Here is a 25901-nt window from a genome sequence, read left to right as displayed (position 1 = left end):
TGGACAATATTTTGCCTGGTGTTTGCTTTCATTGATTCACATTTGGTGATATGGTTTCCTTTGCCTTCCAGCCTGGGTCGTGTGCCTTTGACAATGCCCACATCTGTTCGTGGCACACAGAGAAGAATGGAAATCTGATGTGGCAGTTGTCCAATGGCTTGCAGGAACATGGTGGTCCCAAGTACGACCACACCAACAACTCCACTATTGGTGAGGGATGTCACACTTACTCCTACTCTACTCACATTATTGATGTACTTTTAACTTTTGAAGGTGCCTTGTAGTGTTTTATTTCCTTTATTTTATTTTTGTACACTTTGAAAACTCTGTTGGAGTTTGCAAATAAGAACAAAATATAAATTGGTGTGAGTTATGAGGTAAGCCTGAGGCTACAGTTGCATGTGGTCTCCTGGGATGACTGAGTTATCACATTATTTCCTTATATTTGATAATGTTTCATATTTTGGACTTCTTTGGAAAGGTCACTACTAATCTGGATGAGAAAGATGGAGAGGAAGAAGAAAAATCAAAATTAAGTTAGAGACTTTTTTTATATTCCTCTTTGAAAAGTGCTATTGTCCTACATGGAAGGGGCATTAGCCAGGGAAATTAAAATTGCAACAAAAAATTCACTGAAATATGAATAAAAGCCCATTGAGAGTACCAAAAAGCCCACTTAAATAAAAGAAAAGTTTTCTTCCTTACAGGCGGCTACATTGTGGTGGAGGACACTGAAGAACAGAATGGGATGGCAACTTCACTGGTCAGCTCCTTTATTCCCAATGATGTGTATGGCTATTGCTTCACTTTTTTCTACTCCCTGAGTGGTGACCAAGAGGCTCAGCTGAGAGTGAGGATTCGCCGTGACAGTGGCAATACTACTGTGTGGTCTCTCACTGGGGATCAGGGCACAGAATGGCTCTATGCACAGGTAGGCTTGGCATCAGCAGCCAGGCAACCCACCAGACTGCTCAGCTGTTATTTCCAAGTGGAATGTCTCTATTTACTGTTGTTTTCTTGAAAAGGTTGAGTGAAAGTGAGGATGAAGCTCTTTTGAAGGTTGTAGCATTCACACTTGATATGCACAATTATGAGAAACTTTGATATTTGAAGATATAATTTTGAAGCATAAATAAATTGTATATGGCCACATGACCTACCATACAGAGGCAGCTTCTTTTGTGTCATGCTTTAACTTTGCCTTTGACCTCTGGCAATGTGTTAGTGTTGTTAGCTGTTTTGTATTAATTCATGAAATAGATGAAATAATTTTGCCTTCTGAAACCCCTTTTTGTGGGAGAGACCTTTGGCATATGTATGTATGTATGTGTTTTGCACTTATTATAGCATAACTCCATTGTATTTTTGAACAGATGGGAATTCCTAACTCTGCTGATGAAGGCTTTGAGATTGTTGTTGAGGGTGTGGTCGGGTCATATGCTAATGGTTGGATAGCTCTGGATGACTTGTACACCTACTCGGGTCACTGCAGCACCGAGCCCCCAGACGCCACCCTGCAGCCTCCCGTCACCTCCACCGCTGCACCAGGTAACTCCTCAGAGACACTTACTGTACTGTGATGCATTTTCGTTCATGATGAGACTCTGTCATATTACTCGTAGTCATGGAAAAATGTAAACCACATTGAAAATCCTTTAGAATAACAGTTTAACAGCAGCATTGTAGAGTTTATGGTCTGTAGTCTTTGGTGTGTACTTTATGTATCTTACAGTTTGTTTCTTTCAGATTTTGATAGTTGAACATCCTCTTGACTAACTTGCTTCCCTTACAGCTGGTGACATCTTCAGTTGTGACTTTGAGATTGACACATGTTCAATGGTCCAAGATAAAACAGATGACTTTGACTGGACACATGAACACATAGAAGACAGCTTTGAGATGCCTCCTGGGGGACACATTCTCGTTGATGCCACTGGGCACTCATTTCAGGAAAAGGCAATCATCACCACACCTTCCTTCACTGTGCAGGGTCTCCAGTGTGTCACTTTCTGGTATTGTGGATTTTTACCGTTTTATGTGATGAAATTATTTTTATGAAATAAATATATGATTCATGAGCAAATATACAAGTATGCATCTGTGGTAAATGAGGTTATATTGAATCTGTTAAGTGCATTGTAATCTCTCTAAATTGTATCCCTATGTGCTCAAGGCATAACATTGTTTCACATTATATTTGTATGCTTTGTTTTATATGTTTTAACTCGTGAGGCCTGAAACCTGATAGTTTCAACATTACATTATTCTTTAATGCCTTACCTTTACTTATTAAGTGTAATGTTTTGGCACTTTTTATTTCCAACAGGTACCGATTCATAGGAAGTGAGTCAGGTATACTGTCATTGAACTCGCGGTCATCTTCTCATTGGGCGACGGGTCTGTGGAAGAGAAGTGGTCCCACCATTCCATCTTGGAATTCAGCAATGATAGACTTGGATATGACTCAGAGCTCCTATGTGGTGAGTGCTGCTCTTTGGTATTAGCTGTGTGACTTTGGATTTCCTGCTTTATTCAAACAAGGCTCTGCTAAATGGGAAGATATTAAGTTATGGTACTAGATAGTGAATTAAATACTCATTATAAACAAATGTTTGGAAAGATGTACACTTTAGGTTTTCAGATAATATATACTCATACTTGTTGAATGCATAGGAAAAATAACTGCAGATATATGGATGGTGTATGTGTAAACTTTTCTCTCATATAAACGACCAAACAATCTCATCATTCCAAAATTATAAAATAAAAAAAATTCAGCTGCTTCATAAGATTCAGCCAACCACAATTACTGATTGGCTTCTGCCCTTACTCAAAATTACTTCTTTACATTCAAGCCTGGATTTGAGATTTTCTTGATTCACATTTATGTTATTCAATGGTATGTGATTGTGCACAAACCCCGAGGGTCTACCGTTGACAGTTTCTGTCTTAATGATGACACTCAGCTGAGAAAAAGTTATGAAAGATAAGTCAGTGGAATGTTTGGTTTACAGTTGGACTGGGAGGTGGAGGTGATGGATGAAGACTCCATCATCTTGGTGGACAACATAATGGTGTCCTCTGGAGGGTGTCCTGTGCAATCACAATCCTGTGACTTTGAGTATGAAGATGGACATGACAAGTATTGTGGAGGTAGAATTCTTTTGCTATTTGTTATTTAATGATAAGCAAGATCAGTATTTGATATAGGATTTCTTGTCCAAATGAGAGAAGATGTATAGTGATGTGCAAAAAGGTCTTTACTGAAAGAGTATTTGAGATCCAATTTATAGCATACCTTGAATTAGAATCATCAGACCTGAGGCCATTTAGCTATAAGGGAAATAGTACTTGTAGCTGCTTCTTTGAATGGTAGATTAATTGTTTTATTTTCATCTAAAACTAAGTTACTTCATAGGTTTCCTGAGATGAACAAGGTCAGGTAAGCTTGTGGATCAAGGTGCATTTTGAAACATGGACTTCCTGTTATAGTAACAACTTGTGTTCCAAGCATACCTTGCTAGCTACAAAGCAAATTGCCATCTAGTTCATTCAAGGTTACTGTATTAAACGTATGTTATGTATGTTGCCTTAGATGAAATTAATATTCAAGGATGTTTTAGTAACTAATGATGTCTTGTAAAATTCATTTTAGTTGATGTACAATGAATCTTGTATACTTTTATGCACTTGTGAGTCATTTTGACAGTATACAGTATTTAGTTAGCATTTCTTTATCAACTACTTCTTTGATTTAGTTATGCATGGAAGCTACTTCTAATGTAATTGTTTATTCACTAGGTTATGAGCTAACAACACCAAAGGACTTCAAATTCTTCCGAACAACAGCAGACATTTCCCCTGAGTTTGCTGAGATAGACCACACTTTCATGTCACAATATGGCAAGTTTCCACTCATCTCTTGGCTCACTTTTCTTATTATAGTGCAAAAGAAAAATAAAGAATAGTATTCATGAAATTCAAAATAGGTTTTCAAGAAATGTGTCATTGCAAGAAAAAAATTACAAAACATTGAAAGATTAATAGAAGTTCATACCTTTACCTTTGTTGCCAGTGGAATGCAATAAGATCTGTGAGAGTACCAAGATTCGGAATTAATTGGTGATCTTATTGGATTAATTTCTGCTGCAGGACAGTACATCGTGGCAGACTTCAGTAAGGCCTCTGGTGGTAGCGAGACCACCCGCATGTATGGTCCACAGGTCCGGCCAGACTCCACCTGCTTCTCCTTCTGGTTCATCCTTGACGTCCACGAGGCGGCCACTCTGAGAGTTGTACTTAATGATACCAGTGAGGTTGCCTTTATGACTGAATGTAAGTTGAACGTTTATGTATATCCATTGTGTTAGTTTGTGATATATTTTTTTTTGCATCTTGAATTTTTAAACCTCAAAACTTGATTCAGATTTTAAGATTATATTGATTTATGTAATTATGTATAGTTCTCAGCTTTATTTAAAACTGAAGGAGTGTTTTATATGATTGTCTTACATGATAATGTTTTCATTGATGGACTGACCAAACAGGACCTACCAAGCAGGGTATATTAACTGGCTAAATAAAAGTGCATATGTAAATAACCGTTATGCCAGCAGAAATATAAGATGTGCTGGATATCCAATGTATATGAAATACATGATCTGCTTCCTAAATGATTTGAAATGACTCAATGAGAATCAATGTTTTTTTTATATGTATATGGGATGCCACCAATCATGCCAAGACAATAATTGTTTGATAGAAATTGTCATTAACATGGAGTCTCTTTTTTCCTTGTTTCAGTGGGCACAGGTGGCATGTGGCAGCTTGGTGCCAGTGAGGTTGGGAGGTTTGGCAGTCATGGTAATGCAGTGTTTGAGGTTTTCTCCTCGGCAATTCACAGAGGTTATGTGGCCATTGATGATGTAAAGATGGAGAACTCCAAAATGTGTCCTGTTGATGGTAAGTCTATGTTACTGGAACTGTTTATTGTTGATGGAGTAAATGATGTGGATATTTAGAATAGATTGGATAAATATTTGTTATTTTAACCAGAATCACATTTTTCTTATTGAATTTGTATTGTTTATTCTTATATTTAAGATTCCTATTTCCAAGCTTTAGGACAGGGGTTCTCAACCTGGGGTTTGCAAACCCCCAAGGGGTTCACAAGAATATTTCCAGGGTACTTAGATGGCTGATCTAATAATATCCTTTGCAGTATCATTGCATATTGAGTTAGTGTCAATCATTATTTGATGTCAGATTACTGGGGAGTTCGGGTAGACAGTCTTATAACTCAGGTGGCTGTTAATGAGAAAAAGGTTGAGAACTGCTGCTTTAAAGTTTTATGATAACATTTTGCAGGTATTAAAGAGGTGACTAATCAGATTCTTATGGGTATTTTTTTCACTGACAGTACATAGTCTTTGTTGAAGAATTACAAGCGTCATGGAAATACTTTTAAACATCCTTTTTTTCGTATGTCAAGATAATGTCTTGAAATGTTCATGAATACAAGTTTAGAGTTCACCATCAACTTTCGAAGAAATTAAGAAGAGGTGTTTTGTGACACTGAATGAATTATTAGGTAGGTGTGACTTTGAGAAGGACACCTGTGGATGGAGAAACACGGGAAACCTTCAGTGGGTGTTTTCCAAGCTGGAGCCAGATGAGAATGGTCCGTCTACTGAAACACACCTGATGTTTGTCACTCCTGGTGATGACCTGGTTGGCTACATGGCCACACTCACATCACCCATCCTCCTGCCTGACTTCAACTGTGTTAGATTCTGGTACATTTGCCTCTCATCTTTGTATTGGCTGACTGTTCATTACTTTTTGCTGTTCCCTTAAGTATGTAGCACCTAGATGTTTGATGGTTAATTGAATTACCTGAATATATTATATGATTGCATTGAATGTAATCATTGCATAATTTTGGTCTGTTATACACTAACCAATAGTTTTCTAATCCAAATCTATTTTGTATATTTGTGTTTTTTGTGTATTGTCAGTTATGTTGCCTTGCTGACTGGTATTTATTTTCCTCTGTGGTTGATAGTAAACTTTCTTATCTTTTACACTTATAGACATTAGCAAACAACTGATCAGCAAAATTCTTCCAATTGGTGTAAACAGGTTCAAGAAAGCTGAGGAGGCTCCAGTGTCACTGAGGGTTGTGGTGACTCCAGGGCCTGCTTACCTTGGTGAACACTTTGAGGTGACACTGTGGGTGCTGCCAGACACTATCACATCAGACTGGCAGGAGGGACAGCTGTCAATCCCACACTACTCTGTGGATGCCATTCAGGTAGGGAAGGAGTAATCTGTTAAGCATCTGGATGTTATTAGATTCAAAGATGTATACTGTAATTAGGTGCAAAAGTGGCACTAATCCAAGATTTTGATAGAAGCAGTTACTCATCCTATTCATTTCTTGTAGTATAAGCCACTGTAAATGTAGGAATTTCACTTCTGTTAAATGGCATCGTTAACTTTCAGGTGTACATTGAAGCTAAACGACTTGAAGGCAGCTGGAGTGGAGGACACAATGAAGGATTAGTCCATATAGATGATGTGGAGGTGTCCAGATCCTCTGAGTGTAGCACTGTTCCCCCTGAAGCCTCCACAAAGACCACCACCCCATCCTCTCACCTCACCACAACCCCTAAAGGTGTGCTGTGCCAGTTACCACAGGAGTGACATTCTTAGAAATAATGAACTTTTGATGGGAAATGAGATGAATTTAGCTATGAAAGGTCATCACTGGGGACTAATCTCCTGCTGACAGGACATGTTAAGGATCAGACTGGAAGTTATCATTAAGACCTAAGAGTAATTTATCAATTTTGACTGTCCATGTTAATTTTAATTTAATCAGTGTAAAATTGTTTTGGACAAGAAAATTTTACAAGACCAGGGAAAACTTTTTATGTGTAAAAGTATTGAAGTTGTACTGTAATCACAGATACTACTTATTGCATAATGAAGGTGATTATAAAATTTCTGTTTTGAAAAAAGTTATATATATATATATATATATATATATATATATATATATATATATATATATATATATATATATATATATATATATATATATATATATATATATATATATGCTTGAATTTGAATCCAGAATTTACATGTACTTGCAGACTCAATGAATGAGGTGTCATGTGACTTCAACAATGGGGACTTGTGTCAGTGGAGCAGTGGATCGTCGGATGTTATTGAGTGGCTCCTTGAGTCAGACGTCCACAACACTCATGGCGTAGGACCACTGGCTGACCACACCACAGGTGTGAACATAACGAATCTGAATCACTTCATATATTTATATATTGTGGTTAATGGGATCATATTTTTTTGTTTCAGACTGACTTCTATTAAAACTATATCAAAGCCCACTTAGATGATTACTTGGATTTTCATTATATTTTTTCCAGTGATGGTGCAGAATCCTTGTTGAGCTATGCTTTACTAGAATCATTCAGATGTCTCCAGAAATCCTGTAAAGCCTAGTAAGATAACTGAGAATATGGACCCTGCTGGTGTTTTGATGATGCTGGTGGTAGGAAACTATCTACGAGTTATTAGACACAGTGTATCAGATTAATGTTTAGCAAATGTATAAATCTTGATTTTTTTGCAATTTTTTTTAGGCGATGGTTATTTCATAAGCCTCACCCCAACGCACGACCGTAATGAAGGTGTTGCTGTCATCGTTACTCCTGAACTAACAGCCACATCTGCACAGGTATGTGCTCTCTGAAAGGCTTCAAAGGTTAAGATGTATAGAATTATTTTATGTACACCACAAGCAAGACAAGTTCATCAGTTTGTTTAGATTACTGTTTCTCTTTGATCTTTGTTCTTTTCACTTAGCAAGGAGAGAACTTAATGATGTCTGACACTAAATTGTTTATGCAAGGGAATATTATACCATATAATACCAGAATAACTACTTCAATTTCATTATATAGAGTTAAAATCAATTTATTATTTCTTGTGTTATGATTACATACATCCCATACATTTCAATTGGCATTTGAAGATATTAGATTTATTTTGCCATATTTCTACTTTCTTTGAGTTGTATTATTATATACCTATGATATTTATTTTATTGATTCATTCATTAATGGATCTTTGTCATTGATGGAAATGGTGCATTTGTTCAGGACTTTTGTCTGCGCTGGTGGTACCACATGGACGGCTCTGATGTAGAAAGCCTCAGTGTTCACCTTATCACTCTGAAGGAAGGAAAGGAAACAGTTGTCTGGACAAAGAAAGGTTTTCAGGTAGGGCTTTCATGGATAGTCATTGTAGATGCTCTCAGAAATGCTTGCCTTATTCTCTTATACTATTGTTGGCTGTTGAATTTTTATCATATCTGTACATGGTATAAAGATTGTCTTTCAAGTATACTGATATGCTCATACTAAGATGTATCCAGATTTATGTTTTACTTTTGTATGATTTGCAGATACAGGTGATTTTCATCTTTCATAGTGATACAGTTATATGTTTCAATGAAAGCTTGCCCTCTATTGTTTTCTTTACATTTTACATTCAGACTTCATGGTGGACCGAGGCATTTGTTGGCATCCACATCAATGAAGCATTTGTGCTGGAATTTAGAGGGTCACAGGGGAAAAACCTCCTGTCTAACCTCGCTTTGGATGACATTGACATGAAGCCGGCAGTGTGTCCTGGTGAGGATTGTCTTTACTTCATGTTGTCATCAAGTTGTGGACCTTTTCTGTAACCTTAAAGAATCTTTGGTTTTGCTTACTTTGCACTACGTAGGAAACAAACTATTTCTGGATGTCTTATGCACTGGTTAGTTTGTTTACTTACTACATATATATTCTTCTAGCTCTATATGTATGTCTTTATTTTCATTTTTCGCTTATGTTTTATTTGTTATTATTTCTTTTTTGTTCAACCTTTCCAGAGAATGTTGATACAATGGCTAGTGACAAAGTTCTGTGCACCTTTGAACAAGGCAACACCTGTGGCATGGAAGTAGGCTTGGAGAAAGGCTGGACCCTTGTTAAGTCTAGCACTGCAGACCACACAACAGGCACTGATCAAGGTAGAGCCACCTCAGGTTTATATCTGTCATTGAAGGTGCTATGAAAAGAAATGATTTGTTAGGTAGGATTAATTTGTATTTTACTACTACTGTGATGTAATGATAACTATACAGAACAATAGCAAAGTTTTATTTAAGGAGCAAATATAGTGGTACAGTGGAACCATGCATGCTTTGGGACCAAGGGGTCTCCAAGCACACTGGTTCGAATCCTGTCCACGGTCTGAGTGTAGGTTGGTCTTTGTCACTCAAGGGTTTCCTGGTGGGTGGACTTTGAGACAGGAGGTACCCCATAAAGTATCCTTCCTTTTTAGCCCATAAATTCTCGTGAAAAGCCCACATAGTATTAAAAAAAAAAAAATGAATATAGTTCCAGAGTGAATACTTTTGTTTGAATGCTGCTCTTCATGGTATGTTAGTTTTGGGCTCCATAGAATTATCATGATAGTGCAACTTTAGAAATACCTTTGTTTATAGGAAGGTTTCTGACACAGGTGGTAATTTTGAATATTTCTATTGCTTTTGCATATACATCAAATGGAATAAGTTTTACATCATGTTTTCTAATAGGTACAATATGTATATCAAAGTTTAGTACAGTTAGTCTTCATGCACTACTACCACTATCTCCATACGCCAGGAGTGGGTAATTTGCTTGCCTGCTTCCTTCCTTAGACGTGGTACATGTTTCTCAGGCTCCCTCTCTGGAATTGAACCCTGATTTCCCATTACCTGTTATGGCCATTGTATCTGTATAATTTACAATTGAAAGCTGATAAGGCAAACACTTTAAAGAGGTAGAGTTTCATAGTATAAGACTTTCCTGCCATTCTAATATTCCTGCCATCCTGACTTTCACACATTATTATTTCCTTGAATTCTGCTTTTTTGTCACATACTCCATGCTATGTTATTGTTTAATGTGACATTCATTTCAGGTCATGTTTTTGAGCTCCGTGGGGGAAGCAATCCTGTCACGTCTATTCTGAAGTCTCCTTCCATCACCGTTGAAAGAACAAAATGTGTTGGCTTTTATTACTGGATTGGAGGCTCAGAGAATGCATCTCTTACAGGTAAGCTATTAAATGATATATTGAAAAGTGTTGTAGTGAAGAGGATTTGACTAGTATACCTATGATATTTAGTATTTTTATTTTAGTTTTAATTAACAGTAACTTATATCTATACTTTAAGCTGTGTGATGTCTTCTTCTGTATTGCAGTTTTTAAGCCAAAACTACACACAGGATTATGGATTTTTAAAGATCATGTTTGAATCCTTGCCTTTCTCACTTCCTGTATGTTAAAAATTTGAAAAATGAAGTGAGCAATGAAAGGGGATAAAAAAGAAAAGAAAAAAAAAGTAACTTAAGAAATGAAGGAGCATGCCAGTGCAGTGTTTTGAGGAGGCTGTCAACACCACCTTTCTGGAATGTGTGTCTCTCTATGTGGTGTGTGTCAAGGAGGAAGAGTGATTCAGTTAACCCCTTCAGTACTGGGACTTGCTTTTACCTTGAGATTTGTGTACCATTAGACCAACTTATTGACGTTAGCAAGTGTTTATGGAGGTCAGAAGATTAATGGCCACAGTCTTCACTAAATTAATCTCCCACATAAGTTTCTGAAGCTGTATAAAATCACCAAATAGTCACCAGAAGGAATATGAACAATGCGTCATGGTATTGAAGAGGTTAATAAGATCAGGACAAAATTCAGTAAGCATTGTGCATTCAGATTGATTGGTATTTATAGTGTAGGATGCAGGTTAATTTGAATGTCTTAGTTTGGTCTTATAAAAGGACAAAAAAACATTGAAGGAAGGAAAGAAAAGAAAAACATTGGATCTTTTTGGATTTTATGAATTATAACCAATTGAGGTAAAGAAGGCCAAGGTATTCAGTACTAGCTCTATTTATTTTTTATACTTACCTATTTTTTCTTTAATTAGATGTACTTGTGTTAAATTATTAAACTAAAGAAAGAACAAAAATAATCAGATTGGCAAAATAGTTAAAGAATATAATTTTGATGCACTTTAATATTTGTTGTAGAGTGTATTACTGTACATTTGATAAGCCCATTCCTTTGTTGCAGTATCTGTAGAGAAAGATGGCGGCACCAGTGTGAGTGAGTCAGTGCAGCTGGTGAAGATGGCAGAACCAGGCTGGAGGGTCATAGAGATTGGACTGTATAGATACTATGGAGAGCAAATGAAGGTCAGTGGTTTATTGTTGCAACTTCCTAGTTATGTAATCTGAAAGTTGGTTATTAGAGACCATTAATGGTGGAGGAACTCAAGGTGGTGTAGTGTCACAGTTTAATGGTAAGAATTAAGATCTAAATGAAATTACAACTGAATGTGTGACATTTTATTAGAAGTAGATTTTTTCTTTAACAGATACTCGTAATATGAAATAACTCTGAATTATCACAAGAGTCACTTTATAACCATAATTTATATGCTAAGTAAGTTGACAGTCATAATTTATGCCTTCATTCTAAAAACTGTTTCATGGCTATTTTATTACAAACTTTGTAACATTTTTTATTGGTGTGGCCTTTGTGTGTGTTGTGATGATATCTCCCATAGAGCAACACCTTCATTACTTTATCCTTTGGATGCCTTGTATAAAGTTCAATGTGGCTCCTGTATTCATCTGTCAATTATTATATAGAAAATATTTATCAAGAACCATTATATTTTCATATCCTGTTATTTTTTTAATATGAATAGTGATATGTACATGTTGAAACTCGGGCTTGATTTGGTAAATGCTTCAAACCCTTAGGTGATGTTTACTGGAAGTGTTGGGCCAAACAAGGACACTGTGGTGGTCGTGGACGACATCTTTGTAACATTAGAAAAGTGTTCTCCAAGAATTGCAGTGGAGTGCCACTTTGAAAACACAACCTGCCTGTGGATGAATGACCCCGATGGACTTCAGTGGTTTGCCTCAGACACCAGCACTGGCCACATCCTCAATGGTCCTGCCGATGACCTGACCATAGGTGTGGACCTGTACTTCCTGGATTACATTTGTGTTCATGACTTATAAATTGTACAAATGCCAATGACTAACTATTTCATTATTACCAGAACACTACGCCATCTTTGAGATTGTGCCACACCATCAGCCTGGAGCTGTGGGCCGCTTGGTCAGTCCGACTGTCACCAGATCAGGATTCAGCACATTCATGTGCTTCTCCTTTGCATATTCTGTGAGTTTGATGGATTTTAATGGATAAACACTCTAATAAAGGTTCCACATGGAAATAAGATACATAGTATAATATACTTACATATAATTTTGGCAGGTTTATTGATTTGTTATTATGATTACTGTCATTTTTCTCTTTTTTCCTCTTCCAAGGCCTGTTGTGAACATGGAGGAATTCTGTCTGTGATCCTGAAAGATATCAGTGCTAAAGATGAAGTTTTATTGTGGCAGCTTCCAATAACCAACGAACATGCAGACTCTCGCTGGCATGTTGGCCGAGTGGCTGTCAAGGTGAGGGAATAGAGTGTACTGTGCATACTTTTTATATTTTTGTTTGAAGTGATGGTGCTGATAATGTCTTTGTACTATGAGAAGGGCTACACATGAATAAATGAGTAATAACAGCTGTGACATTAAGACTGATTATATGATATTGGAAGAAAGATTATTGTCGTGTTCACAAGATGATAGAGGAATATTGTAAAAATCTATAAGTTGACAGTATAACCACTGCACTCACTAAATGTCCTCAGCTGATTAATATCTGCTTGTTGATTGATGAATATTTCGGGAAAAAAAAAAAAATAGTTGTCATTGCCATAGATTTGTCAGTATTGCAGTAGACTTTTCTTCTTTCCCCTTTTAGTCATTTGCCGGCAATGGAAAGTGATTTTTGTTCGTAAAGGATCAGTTATGTTTTATTTGACACATACACAATTCTTCACTTAGCAAATCACTGTGGAAAAAAAGGAAAATTGTAAGCTGCCTTTTATTAATCTGTTCATACGCTCCATCCAAAATATGCATACAGTCAACCCTCAGCTATCGCGACTTCAGCTATCGCGTTTTATTGCTATCATGCACCCATGAAAAGCTGCTAAAATTTCACTATAGCGACCTCAGATGCCTGCTATCGCGCGCCCAGCCATGACGTCATGGGATATCTGAGCGTTCATTGGCCAGAACTGCCTTCCTGCCAAGATCAATTCGGCTATCGCGCTTTCGGCTATGGCACGGCTATTTCGGCCCCAATTGGGAGCGATAGCCGAGGGTTAAGTGTACTGTGTTGTACAAGCAGATATAATTGTGGTGCAGAGTTTGTTGAGAAAGGTTAGTGTTGTCAGGCTGTGATAGAAGTAATTTTTATGCTTAATGTATTTTAGGATGACTTTTACCTAGCCACAAGAAGTCAATATTTTCTGCTGATGTGTTTTATAGGGAACACACACGTGACTAAAGTTAGTGGCATGTGTTTCAGGATCCTCCAGACAATTATGTCATTATAATACAAGGAGAGGTGTGGGATGCCAGAGAAGGTTATCTGGGCTTTTCAAACTCCCTGCTGAAGGAGAGCCTGGATTGTCAATGTGAGTTGTGTACAATTGTTTTCATGTTACTGTGCATGAAACTATGTACCCATGATGCTTTTTTTCTCTTTTAAAGCCAGTTTTGATACTTCATCATTTAATTCATTAGTCTTCATGAAGCATACAGGAGACAAAAAAGGACTGTATGAAATGTAAAACTGTAGTCATTGTATTCGTTTTTTTTAATAATTTCTGTTCAGAATTTTCCTTGACGATGTTGTGATGTATTGTGATGTGCTCATGATGAAAAAAAATTACAATGGCACCACAAATGTTTTCAGTGGAGCCTGCTGATGCCACACCTCAGCCACCATTTATCCAACCTCTGGCCACCACTACTCCACCGCTGTATGGCTCTGACTCCCTTGCTTGTGACTTTGAGGATGCATCTCACCCACTCTGTGACTTTGAGCTCGACGACATGGGATCCTGGACACGAGTGAATGCCTCCAACCCCCCATCAATCTATAACCCCATGGCTGATAACACCTTCAAAAACAGTATGTAGTGATGATCTACTGTGTATGTTAATTGTTTCACTGACCATTTTGTTCGTGACTGAATCATGCAGTTAGGGAGCAAAAGAGAAAAGAAATTGTACATGATGATGCATAAAGAACATTTGCAAAGTTACATCTGTGAATTTTAAAGTGAGGTAGTTGTAGAAAGTCAGTTGCTATATGAAGTTTATCAAATGTAATGCCATTCTCCACGAAAAGCAGGGCAAAGAATCTCTAAATGCTTTAATATTTTTCCATTGTTCCTTCAGGCTCAGGCCACTATATCGTAGCTGAGAATTCTAAAGCAGTAAATCATGATGTGGCAGTACAACTCAGGACTCCTGTGTTAAACTCTACCACTGACTACTGCATCACTTTCTTCCTGCATCATGTGGGAGACAAACCACCACCAGTCATTGTGAATGCAGAGGTACAGAGTCTTGTTAAAGTTATTACTGACTCAATTGATAGCAATAGTTACCTTTGCCACATATGAAAAACCTGAGGCTGTGCATGTTCATTTATACCGGATGAAGATAATAATGATTAAAAAGGCATCTTTTATAAGAGAGGAGAAAGAAAGGTTGCTAAGATTTTAAAGCACAAGTAGTATGTAATGAAGGTAATGTTCCATGCCTCAGCTTTGGGACAGGCCGGACCATGTGGAGCTGCTGCGCCGTAACTACCCGCTGCAAGACATGTGGGTGCTGGTGGAGAGGGAAGTGCCGGTGGGAGTAATGGACGGGCCCTTCATCATCACTATCAATGCCATGCTGAAAGAAGACCAGGATGGAGATGCTTCTATTGATGATCTGAAGGAAAGTGTTGTGCTCTAATGAAAATTTGCGTGGATCTCAATACTTAGGCTTTATGAATGACTGAATCAATGAAGGAGGTATCCCAATATAGATATTATGCTAGTTTTAATCTCCACTTAATTTTTATTTTTGTAATGATGCATGCAGTACATTTTGTTCTGAGCCATTCACTGTGCCATGTTCTGGACCATACAGATGGGATCTCACAGAGCCCTATACTCGTATAACTATCTAAGTAATATCCCTACACATTTAGCTTATAGTAAAGAGTACCTCTATAAAGTACTGTACATACTGTCTTCTCACTTGTGATATAGATGCTGCCACATACACTGTGTAATCATTTATTAATTGGAACACACACAGCTCCATCTAACTGTAGGTAATGAATTCAACAGGTGATGGACTCAAGATGCCCTCAAGAGGGAGACCTGTCCTGCTCCTTCACCTTGGGCCTGTGTGGGTTCCTGCAGGAGGAAGTGAATGATGACACAGACTGGCTTTGGCACGATGCCACTGGAATGGATGATCCTTACCTTCCAATGGAGTCAAAGAAGCATGACTACTACATATATCTGAACACTACTATGCCAGAGGTACACTCTCATGCCATTGTCAGTTACTATTCCACATTCATTTTCACTTTGTTTACACTTTATCAGAAAATTTTGATTGATGATGATAGTGTGACACATTACTTTGTTTGTGTAACTAAATTATGATAAAAGTAAAAATAAAAGAAGAGACACTAGAAAGTTTGATTTACTTGATTTCATTTGCTGTCTATGGCTTCCTTTGAAATTATGCTTAACTTATAACAAATAATTTTAATAAGCTTAAAGAGAACCATTATAGACAAGGTATAAAGTTCTAGACAAAATCCAAATCAATTAGTTATCAGGTTTTTGTAAGATTGCTTGCATATCAGAGGATTTAAGATTGAGGGAAAATGCTAAACAGAGTAACAGAGTGGAGATGCATGACTGCATCAGGTCAAGTATGAAACATTGGACCCTGGTTATATAAGACCCATAATCCCATCCTTTTATAACTTAGAATTATTGTTAGTTGTGATTTCATCTTTATTGATGCTCATTGAGTTCCTGGATGTGGTGTTGGTGACAATGACTGATGATGATTGTGTTTTGTTGGCAGGGTACCAGTGCTGTGATCTATACCACCGAGTACCGCCTCTCTGAACCCCATTGTGCTACTTTTGATGTGCATCTCTACTCTGAGAAGGAACAGACTGCATTACTGCAAGTCTTCAATGTAGGAGCAGGAACAATTGATGATGGACTGCTGATGCTTCATGAGAATGATAATCTTGGTTTTGACTGGGCCACCTTGCAGGTACATATTGTTACAGTGGTGAATAATGGTTTTAGATGAGTTCATTGCTTTTCACAGGGTAAAAATAAGACTTACCAAGTGCTTGAAAACTTTTTACATATTAATGTAGGTGTTGTTCATATTAGAATATTAATGAGCTCTTATCTGAGATGTACAGAAGTGTCGTACTTTTCTTCATTTGAGACATCATTCTTCATTTGAGATATCTCTTTTTAGTGTGCCCATAAATTCTTCTCTATCACCTTTACACTTTTATAAGTGAATCTGAATGAAGCTTTAATATCAGCAGAGGTCCATGAGGCATTCATCACCATCATTGATAGCCAGACTTTGATCTCCTTCCTTCACATACCAGGTGCTGGTGGAGCCGTCCATGAAGCCATTCCGTCTTGCTTTCCGAGGAATCATTGGGAAGAATATGGATAATATTTACTCAACTTTTGCTCTGGATAACATCAAGCTAACACCTGGTGCTTGCTACTCACCTGCGTCGTGTTCGTTTGAAGACGGCTCGTGTGGATGGTTTACTGACGAGTTTGAAGGTGATGTGCAGTGGGAATCTGGTGGTCCTGTAGATTTATCACTTTCCACCAGGCCTTATGCTGAGGCCACCAAGAGAAATAAAAATGCAAGTATACAGTAGTTCTCTTTTTGCTAGATCATGCATAGAATACTTTGATATTCTTCCTACTTTCATCCATCTCTAGTAATGCAAAAATTATTAGTCTTTGTTGAATTTTATTCAAGTTCTTAATCTGTTCATTGAATGACATACTATTTAATGTATTTTAAATCACATTTCTATGATGATGACAAATTCTGGACTTCATAGTGGTGAAGGCATTGCAATGATGTGTTGAACTTAATCTTTTGACAGGGAGGCTTTATGTACTTAGAGGCTGATGAGTACATGGAGGGCAAAACAGCTATTCTTCACAGTCAAACTTTTCCTCCAACCATTGTTGAAAGCTGCTTCACATTCTGGTACCATATGTAAGTTGGCTGCATGATTTAACATTCATATATTGAATTGCTTTTAGCAGTTGTTTTCACAAAGTATATATAAAGCTAGTACACTTGACTACTGTTAAATGTGAAGCAAAGACTGATCTGCTTTAATCATTGTGTGCTTGTAGCTTGTTAAAACCCATTCATTTCAGCTATGGTGCTTTTGGTACTCAGCTGACAGTACTTATGGACATGGTAGAGTATGGTGAGTCTGTGTCAGTGTGGATGGACACAGTGGCCCTCTCCAGGTGGGACAATGGGTGGCAGTATGCTTCTGCTCCATTTGCTGCCAACCATAAGTTCAGAGTGAGTAGTTCTAAAGCATGTACTGTCTCTGGTTTCCAAATAGTATTACAGTAATACCTTGAGGAAGCTGTAATGAAGTGGCATCAGCAACAGGTGGGCGTTGGGGTTGCTGTTCGAGGGATTGAGATTAAGAATGCTGCAAAAAGGTTAAGTACACCCTCTACTGCAACTAATTGCAGTAGAGGGTGTAAAATGAATGACAGTGGAGTAAGGTACAAAAATAAAAAATAAAAAAAGGGTAAAAATGGGTCATTATCGCACATAGTCGGACAAATACCTTACTCGGACTGGTTTTCCCCCCTTAAGGTCCGACTAATTGAGCTTTTACTGTACTTACTTTATAGAACGTCAATGATAACTTTTCTTGCCTTCATAGGGACTAGATTTTAAGGAGTATGTATGTACTTTTTCATGTAGAACATTCAAAATCTCTATCATTTTCGAACTGAGTAATTGTCTATGGTGATTTGAGTATGAATTTCAAACCAAGTACTGAAAAATGTATTTTTACATTTTCTTGGAAATTATTGTAAAAATACTAGATATATATTATTGATATCCTGTACTGGTTTGTCATAAATATATTAAAACTTGTATATGGATGTATTGCTTTTCAGTTATCTGTTGAAGCCATTCTTGGGAGTGGGTTTATGGGTGATGTGGCCATAGATGACATCCTGGTGACCACAGGAGGATGTGCTGTCACTCCTGCAGAGGCAGCAAGGGAGGTGAACTATGTCCCTCCGTCCATCCACTCTGGCACAGTGGCATCACCCTCCAGGAGCACTGCCACTGCCACCATCCTGCCACTGGGGCCCCATGACTGCACTTTTGATGAAGATCTCTGCTCCTGGTCCAGCACCACTGATGATGTGAGGACTGGCTCGTTTGGTGATGTTTAGTGTAATATCAGTCTTTTTTATGTAGTTGTTGTATTTAATAAGATGTGCAGCAATGATCATGGGTGTGACTGCAAAATTATTTATCATGCATGCTACTTTCATTGGTGACACAGGATGTAAAAGATCAAAGGGAAGATCAAAAAGTTTGATATTTGAAGTGTGTATAATTGCTCCTTGAGGAAAGTCAATGCAAAATAAATAAGAAGTGTCTTCAACTGCATTGAATGTCTTTTCAGATTTATATACAAACCATCAAAACTTAGTTTTTTAAATTGTTTTGTCATTCATGATACCTGTGATGTACAAATTATATTATAAATGTTTAGTAAATAAGCAAGTAATGGATGAATGCTGGAAATCAAGATGATAGAAGCTTCACTTTTCTCACAGGGCTCTGGAAGCAAGATGCAGTGGACACAACACGTTGCCGATGAAACTTCAGATGGTGAGTGTTTTATTTGTGTTGCTGATGGTGAGGATTGCTTGTAGCTTATATTGTTCAAATTCTAGCAAAGATATAAAGCAACAGACAAGTTTTATCATTCATTGTAATTTATTTAGTAAAAAGCCTTGTAGCAGATCTGAATGTTTGGTTATTTCTACTTACCAATGAATTAAAATTCATTGCATATCATTACCTGTAGTAAAGCATTAAGGTACTTCATGGCATGAAACTTCCCATACAGGTGGGTTTGCTTTCCTTGACGTCACCGAGGAGGTCGGGAGTGGGTCACATGGAATTCTAAAGTCCCAGGAAGTGTCAGCAACGATGAGTTCCTGCTTGTCCTTATCTTATGTCCTTGCTGGACCACATGAACTCAGTATCAGTGTTGAGGTAAATATTGTTTGAGGACTAGAATAGCATGATAAATCTGCCAGAACTTTTTTTTTTTATGTACTTTTGCCTTCATATGACACATTGCCCCCTTTGTTTTGTTTCCACCCATCTATTGATATGTGGTAACCTGAAAGTCCTAGTAATTCAGTCTTGGTTGTGTCAGTTGGTATTTGATATAAAGTGACAATACATACCAAGGTAAAAAGATCTAGTAAAGCAAAGATAGTTGATGTAGATAAAATTCATTATTTTACAAAAATTCAGTTAATTTAATAGGAAATATAATGACACAGGTTTAGTTATGATGCTGCAATGATAATTTCACATGTTATAAAATGATTGATTTGACACTGATGATGCTGATGATGGTTGTGTGTGTTCAGAGTGGGAGCAGCCTGACTGAAGTGTGGCGGCTCTTGGGACCAGCAGGAGACATGTGGCAGAAGGGACAAGTCACTGTGATCTCAAAAGACTTATTCTTCATTCTCATCAAAGGAGTGAGAGGAGATTCCCCTAACGGCCGCATTGCCATCGATACCTTGGTCCTCAGTAAAGGGCCATGCAGGATAACAGGTGAGACACTTGAAGCATCTGTAGGCAAGACCTCTTAACTCATAGCTACTCTCTCAGTGGTAGATTAATTCACAAGTTATGTTTCTCTTATGAAGTGCAGGATTTATAGTGTGTGGAAAATAATCTATATAGGAATTGGAGCCATATGAAATTATTATTGTAGTGTTGATGACTGGGAGTTAAAGTATTATGAGTAAAGGAGAACATATAAACAGGTGCTGTAATTCAACAAACTGTTTCTCACTAATTCTCTTCTTCATGACCATACAATGATGATTATTGGCTGAAGATAGATGTCAGTGTAGGAGATAATGTACTGTCTTGATGAAGTTTGATGTGCATATATGCCTTCTGTCTTCTGAATTTTTGAGCACCAATTGAAGTGAGCAGGTGGTGTGCATGATTCATTTGTTGTACCTTGTGTCTTCATAAGTGATCCTTTCTTTCTCTAACTTCTCTTTTATTTCTTTTTTGCATGAGCCTTTTGGCTCTTATAATTGTGGAGATGGAAGTGAAATTAAGGCAATGGTAAAGGTACTGATCTTGATTGTATTGCAGAGGATGACTGTGATTTTGAGAACAAGAAGACCTGTGGGTGGCGGATGTTGCCAGCACATGATGACGGCCCCTGCTGGAAGTGGTCTGATGGGCAGGCTTTCTTGGCAGACCACTCCACTAATACAGTGGAGGGTCACATGCTGCGGGCCGACAATAACTTTGGAAGCAGTTACTCCAACACGGCCATTACGTACTCTCCTTTGTTGATGACGGACCAGACAGGATGTGTTAGGTAAGAGTAGTTGTGTGAAACATGTACAACTTTCAGTTTTCAATAAAAGTTTAAAGAATGTCATCCATTGTTGATCCCACAGTGATTAATCTAGCCTTCTTGTTGCAGGTTTTTCTACTATGCAGAGGAAGGAACTGATGCTGAGCTCAGAGTTTATTATGTTGAATATGATGCTGATGGTTTTGGAGATCTTGTAAGTACACTTCACTAACATGGAGGAAAGAGAACCACTCAGGAAATGTATTAGCTGAGTGGAAATGTGGTCAAATTCTATTTTATATACTAACTATTCAATTTCCAGCTTTAGTATTTCTTTCCATGATTATAGAAAATATGAATCATCAAGAAATGGTGATTTAGATAAACATGCAATCTTTATATATTATAAATACACAACCAAGTTGAACTTTACAAATATTTTACAAAAGATTAATTTTCTCTCTCTCTCTCTCTCTCTCTCTCTCTCTCTCTCTCTCTCTCTCTCTCTCTCTCTCTCTCTCTCTCTCTCTCTCTCTCTCTCTCTCTCTCTCTCTCTCTCTCTCTCTCTCTCTCTCTCTCTCTCTCTCTCTCTCTCTCTCTCTCTCTCTCTCTCTCTCTCTCTCTCTCTCTCTCTCTCTCTCTCCTGTGGCACTCGACAGGCCCCTGAGATCCTGTGGTCGTCGTCTGTTGGGAGTGTGTCGGCGTGGCACGAAGGTGAAGCAAGTGTTTCTGTGAGCCTGTTCAAGGTGCAGGTGCAGGCAATATTCCGAACGCAAGACAACACGTCCTTTGTTGCCTTTGATGACTTCAGTGTGCACTTTGGCATGTGTGGCGGCTTAGGTCTGTTGCTTGTTAGTCTTGTAGTTTGAATTTTTTGAGCAAGTTGATATTGAATTTTTAAATTATTTTGAAGAAGATTTATTATTAATTAAGTCATTGTTAAATTTGTTTTCAGCTGAGTGTAACTTTGATGGTTTTCACATGTGTGGATGGACTCAGTTTGATAGTAAAGCATATTGGGAGATGACCAATGGCAGTGACCACACCCACAGAGAGGAAGGTAAGGCCTTCATTTTCTATTTGTGAAGTACAAAATATTGGTGCTTGCCATGGTTATACTATGCATGTGTGTTCCATATATAACTTATATAGGCACCAGTATTTGTTAAAGAATATCTACCATGGATCTGTGGTAAATGCAGGTGGTGGAATGTTGGTTCTGGAGCCGTCCAAGCATGAGGCTGGTGACGCGGCGGTGCTGATCAGTCCTCTCATGGTCCCTGCAATGGCTGTGTCTGGCTGCCTGCAGTTCTGGTTCAAAATTAATGATGTAGCAGAAGGCACAATAAATGTCTACATTAAGGTATCTTGATCGTAACTTCCAAGTTTTACATCAGTCTTGAATGTTTTATATGAAGTTTACTAATGTAAATATTGTATATTTTTTATGGTACCTGAAACCTGGCATTCTGTAATAAGAAAAAGCAGGTTTGAATTGTTTCCTGGAAAGAGAGAGAAAAGCATTATTTGATTAGATTCTTTACTTCTTTGACAATAGGTAAAAGCTATTTTGTACAAATATATATCTAGAAAAATGTGTAGATATGCACTGATGCAGCAAAAGCAATGGTATGAGTAATTTTGTACCACATTGACCGTAGCCTGTTGATGCGGCCATGGTACTGGTGTGGAGGCTGACAGGCAAGCAGTGGGATGACTGGAGTGTGGCAAGAGTTCCCCTTCATAATGTTACAGACACTTATTTCTCCATCCTGCTTGAAGGAATTGTTGGAATCAACCAGATAGAAAGAATACGTGAGTAGCATGGCATGTACAGTATTCAGTATTCAGTGTGATGATGGATAGGATGAGGATGACCTTTCTGCTTCTTATTTAACAAAAGGTAAATTATGTGTGTGAATAGGAAAGAATGTTTGAATAGTAGTGTACTGTTGTCTCTCTACTTCATGAGGCACTTTTCCTTCCTATAGTTTTAACAACAGTGACATCTGCCATCCTTATTTCCTGGCAGCTGTTATTGACCAAAGCTGCCTCTCATGTGTAGCATTTAGCCTGCCTTCTTCCTCTTCCTCTCCACAAACCCTTACTTTATATATATATATATATATATATATATATATATATATATATATATATATATATATATATATATATATATATATATATATATATATATATATATATATATATATATATATATATATATATATATATATATATATATATATATATATATATATATATATATATATATATATATATATATATATATATATATATATATATATATATATATATATATATATATATATATATATATATATATATATATATATATATATATATATATATATATATATATATATATATATATATATATATATATATATATATATATATATATATATATATATATATATATATATATATATATATATATATATATATATATATATATATATATATATATATATATATATATATATATATATATATATATATATATATATATATATATATATATATATATATATATATATATATATATATATATATATATATATATATATATATATATATATATAGAGAGAGAGAGAGAGAGAGAGAGAGAGAGAGAGAGAGAGAGAGAGAGAGAGAGAGAGAGAGAGAGAGAGGAATGGGGCTTAGATGAAGGAGATTGGCATGAGGATATTAGAAATGTAGAAACATGGAGGGAGTGGGGATGGGGAGACAGACATGGAATGAGTTTGGGGAAAAGAGGTGTGGCTTAATTTACGCATCTGGCAAATGATACTTACTTGTTAACATATCTTGAGTTAACAGGTCACCTTAGCTGGAGATAAGCTTAGGAAGGCTGCTTCATCACGTAGGGAGCCACTTTTACTTGATATGACTTAAGATAATACTTTCATTTGAACTTAGCATTTAGTGAAAGGTATGTATGTATAGGAGTAATTTGAGATGGTATAGAAGTGACATGTATCACCTTTTTTTTTAAATGTGAAGTTTTACAGCAGCATGTGTTTGTTAATCCTTGCAGACATTGATGACATCGCTCAGTTTGTGGGCAAGTGCAGTGTGTGGCCAAGGGAAGCAGTGCCCTCTAACAACACTGATGTCACCACCACCACTGCTCCACCTCACTCTACCACCACACAGGGTTAGTTTATGGGATGTATATGTGAATCCCTCAGTTGGTTATTGCAATACATGTACAGTGCTATAGTATTGGTGACAGCCATTGATGCAGCACACAATGCCTTCCTTTCAGAACCACTTGGTATTAATGACTGTGACTTTGAGAACATGCTTGGGCCTTTCTGTGCATGGATGGTGGCTGAAGGGGATAATACAAAGCCCTGGATTTGGTGGAGTGGTCCCCCAGACACTGTCACACCGGGCCCATCCAAGGACCACACTTACGGCACAGGTATTTACTCAACACATTACAAATTTTTCCTCTCTCCTTCAGAAAAATATAAACTTGATTAATTGTTTATTCTGGTACCTTAAGAATCAACAGTGAGTTAACAATTAGGCTGATTCTACCGTAATGAGATTTGTATGTAATGAATGTCTTTATTATTTTTAGATAAATTTTGATATGGCGTGAGACATCTCTCCTCTATCATCAGTAGCAACTTCAATCATCTCAGTCTCTGTAATAGATGTGTATTATTTCCTTGGCAGAGAGTGGTCACTATGTGTATGTGGAAGCTGAGCTGGAGGATGATCCAGCAAGTGCCACTCTGTACATGCCAGTGATGGCGAACCCTCACTGCCTCCGTTTCTGGTACTACATGTTCGGGGAGCTCACACCTTTCCTCACAGCTGGAACACAGAAAGGCGACATTAATGAGTTGGTCTTTATAAGGAATGGCTCTCAGGGAGATTTCTGGCACCCAGCTACTATCGATCTTCAGTTCGAAGGACAAAATTTTAATGTTAGTGTTAGAGAAATTTTACAAGCAATCTTACATGTAAATTTAATTACTAGTTTTGTCTCATATGTTTTGATATAACTTGAAATCATTTTTACATAATTTTAATACTCTTAATTGCCAGGTAACAATCATGGCCTATTGGGAGACCGCCAGCGCTGGCATTGTGGCCATTGATGATGTGAGACTTCATGAAAACAAGTGTGCACACAGTCCTCAGGACCCAGAGGCCATCCATGACTTTGAGGAGAATGGCTCCAGTTTTAGTTTGGTGGATGGAAGTGACTTAGACTGGGACACCATGAGTGTTGGTGAACAGGCAGACCACACACTTGGCACCTTGAAAGGCAAGACTGTGTTTATCTCTTTGTGCATTCAGATTGGGCTGGAATTAATTTTAGTTTGCTTTTTTTTATCTGGGACTTTTAATGATTTCTATTCTTATGAAATCATGGCTTCATATTTCACTAGAATTGCAAAAAGAAAAATTTCATGTGAACTCTATTTGCAGGTCACATGGCTCGAGTAGATCTGCATAAGTACAGCGCTGGTGACGTGGGACAAATTGTGTCACCAGTCTACCTCACCAAGCAGACATACCGGTATGTGTACCTTCATCTAACATGTCCCTACTGTACTGACCTGTTATACCTGCAGTATCGCTTGTCTTCAGCACTGCAATACCAGAGTAACAGATATATCTCACTATTGTGCTTCATCAGTGATACAAAATAGTGATTAGAGAATTATAACCACCAGAGTATTATTTCTAAAAATGTATGCTTATTTATTTATCATCTTTTCCCCAGATGCTACCATTTGTACTATTACATGTCAGACGTGTCAAACTCTGCTGTGCTGAGAGGATATGCTCGCTTGACTGATGACGGCTCAGGTGTTGCTCTCAATATGTCAAAGTATTCATTGTTCTTGCATAGAGGAGATGAAGGAGATTCTTGGGTCAGCAAGCGAGGCCGTTTAGGAAATGTGGGAAATTTCCAGGTATGGCTCCAGACCTGTTACCTTTGATGACTTGAGTCAGTGTGGTACTGTGTTCGCTGTGGTACTGTGGCATGTGTGGTGACTTCAGTGTGATGTCTTAAGAGCACTCTGCTCTGAAGCAATATTTTAGGTTAATTTAAAGCAAGTGAGGCTCCAGCAGTACACTAATGCAAACACAACTTA

General features: G+C 37.4%; 1 protein-coding gene across 2 annotated transcripts in view; it reads left to right on the top strand.

Moving 5' to 3' along the window:
* The window catches only part of LOC123510478 (MAM and LDL-receptor class A domain-containing protein 2-like), a 136504-nt gene that overhangs the window by 25268 nt on the left and 85335 nt on the right, over nucleotides 1-25901 (top strand). For both annotated transcript variants that reach the window (XM_045265684.1, XM_045265683.1), the window contains exons 38-84: nucleotides 72-210; nucleotides 708-931; nucleotides 1374-1548; nucleotides 1793-2012; nucleotides 2327-2480; nucleotides 3015-3153; nucleotides 3802-3903; nucleotides 4153-4335; nucleotides 4804-4962; nucleotides 5591-5795; nucleotides 6142-6313; nucleotides 6505-6676; nucleotides 7161-7304; nucleotides 7668-7762; nucleotides 8187-8306; nucleotides 8582-8720; nucleotides 8963-9103; nucleotides 10042-10176; nucleotides 11197-11318; nucleotides 11892-12111; nucleotides 12200-12321; nucleotides 12474-12611; nucleotides 13579-13687; nucleotides 13969-14187; nucleotides 14457-14617; nucleotides 14829-15005; nucleotides 15404-15601; nucleotides 16161-16358; nucleotides 16714-16986; nucleotides 17236-17351; nucleotides 17519-17672; nucleotides 18290-18544; nucleotides 18965-19019; nucleotides 19261-19409; nucleotides 19796-19985; nucleotides 20544-20775; nucleotides 20884-20968; nucleotides 21414-21594; nucleotides 21710-21814; nucleotides 21957-22117; nucleotides 22416-22569; nucleotides 23816-23935; nucleotides 24047-24205; nucleotides 24466-24719; nucleotides 24841-25063; nucleotides 25228-25318; nucleotides 25526-25718. In XM_045265684.1, coding sequence (XP_045121619.1) covers nucleotides 72-210; nucleotides 708-931; nucleotides 1374-1548; nucleotides 1793-2012; nucleotides 2327-2480; nucleotides 3015-3153; nucleotides 3802-3903; nucleotides 4153-4335; nucleotides 4804-4962; nucleotides 5591-5795; nucleotides 6142-6313; nucleotides 6505-6676; nucleotides 7161-7304; nucleotides 7668-7762; nucleotides 8187-8306; nucleotides 8582-8720; nucleotides 8963-9103; nucleotides 10042-10176; nucleotides 11197-11318; nucleotides 11892-12111; nucleotides 12200-12321; nucleotides 12474-12611; nucleotides 13579-13687; nucleotides 13969-14187; nucleotides 14457-14617; nucleotides 14829-15005; nucleotides 15404-15601; nucleotides 16161-16358; nucleotides 16714-16986; nucleotides 17236-17351; nucleotides 17519-17672; nucleotides 18290-18544; nucleotides 18965-19019; nucleotides 19261-19409; nucleotides 19796-19985; nucleotides 20544-20775; nucleotides 20884-20968; nucleotides 21414-21594; nucleotides 21710-21814; nucleotides 21957-22117; nucleotides 22416-22569; nucleotides 23816-23935; nucleotides 24047-24205; nucleotides 24466-24719; nucleotides 24841-25063; nucleotides 25228-25318; nucleotides 25526-25718 — 7632 coding nt within the window. The remainder of the gene's footprint in view (nucleotides 1-71; nucleotides 211-707; nucleotides 932-1373; nucleotides 1549-1792; nucleotides 2013-2326; nucleotides 2481-3014; nucleotides 3154-3801; nucleotides 3904-4152; nucleotides 4336-4803; nucleotides 4963-5590; nucleotides 5796-6141; nucleotides 6314-6504; nucleotides 6677-7160; nucleotides 7305-7667; nucleotides 7763-8186; nucleotides 8307-8581; nucleotides 8721-8962; nucleotides 9104-10041; nucleotides 10177-11196; nucleotides 11319-11891; nucleotides 12112-12199; nucleotides 12322-12473; nucleotides 12612-13578; nucleotides 13688-13968; nucleotides 14188-14456; nucleotides 14618-14828; nucleotides 15006-15403; nucleotides 15602-16160; nucleotides 16359-16713; nucleotides 16987-17235; nucleotides 17352-17518; nucleotides 17673-18289; nucleotides 18545-18964; nucleotides 19020-19260; nucleotides 19410-19795; nucleotides 19986-20543; nucleotides 20776-20883; nucleotides 20969-21413; nucleotides 21595-21709; nucleotides 21815-21956; nucleotides 22118-22415; nucleotides 22570-23815; nucleotides 23936-24046; nucleotides 24206-24465; nucleotides 24720-24840; nucleotides 25064-25227; nucleotides 25319-25525; nucleotides 25719-25901) is intronic.

This window comes from Portunus trituberculatus, chromosome 29 (genome assembly GCF_017591435.1).
Source record: "Portunus trituberculatus isolate SZX2019 chromosome 29, ASM1759143v1, whole genome shotgun sequence".
Taxonomy (NCBI): domain Eukaryota; kingdom Metazoa; phylum Arthropoda; class Malacostraca; order Decapoda; family Portunidae; genus Portunus; species Portunus trituberculatus.
Note: the sequence above shows the minus strand (reverse complement) of the source record. Positions and strands in the feature narration are given on the sequence as shown.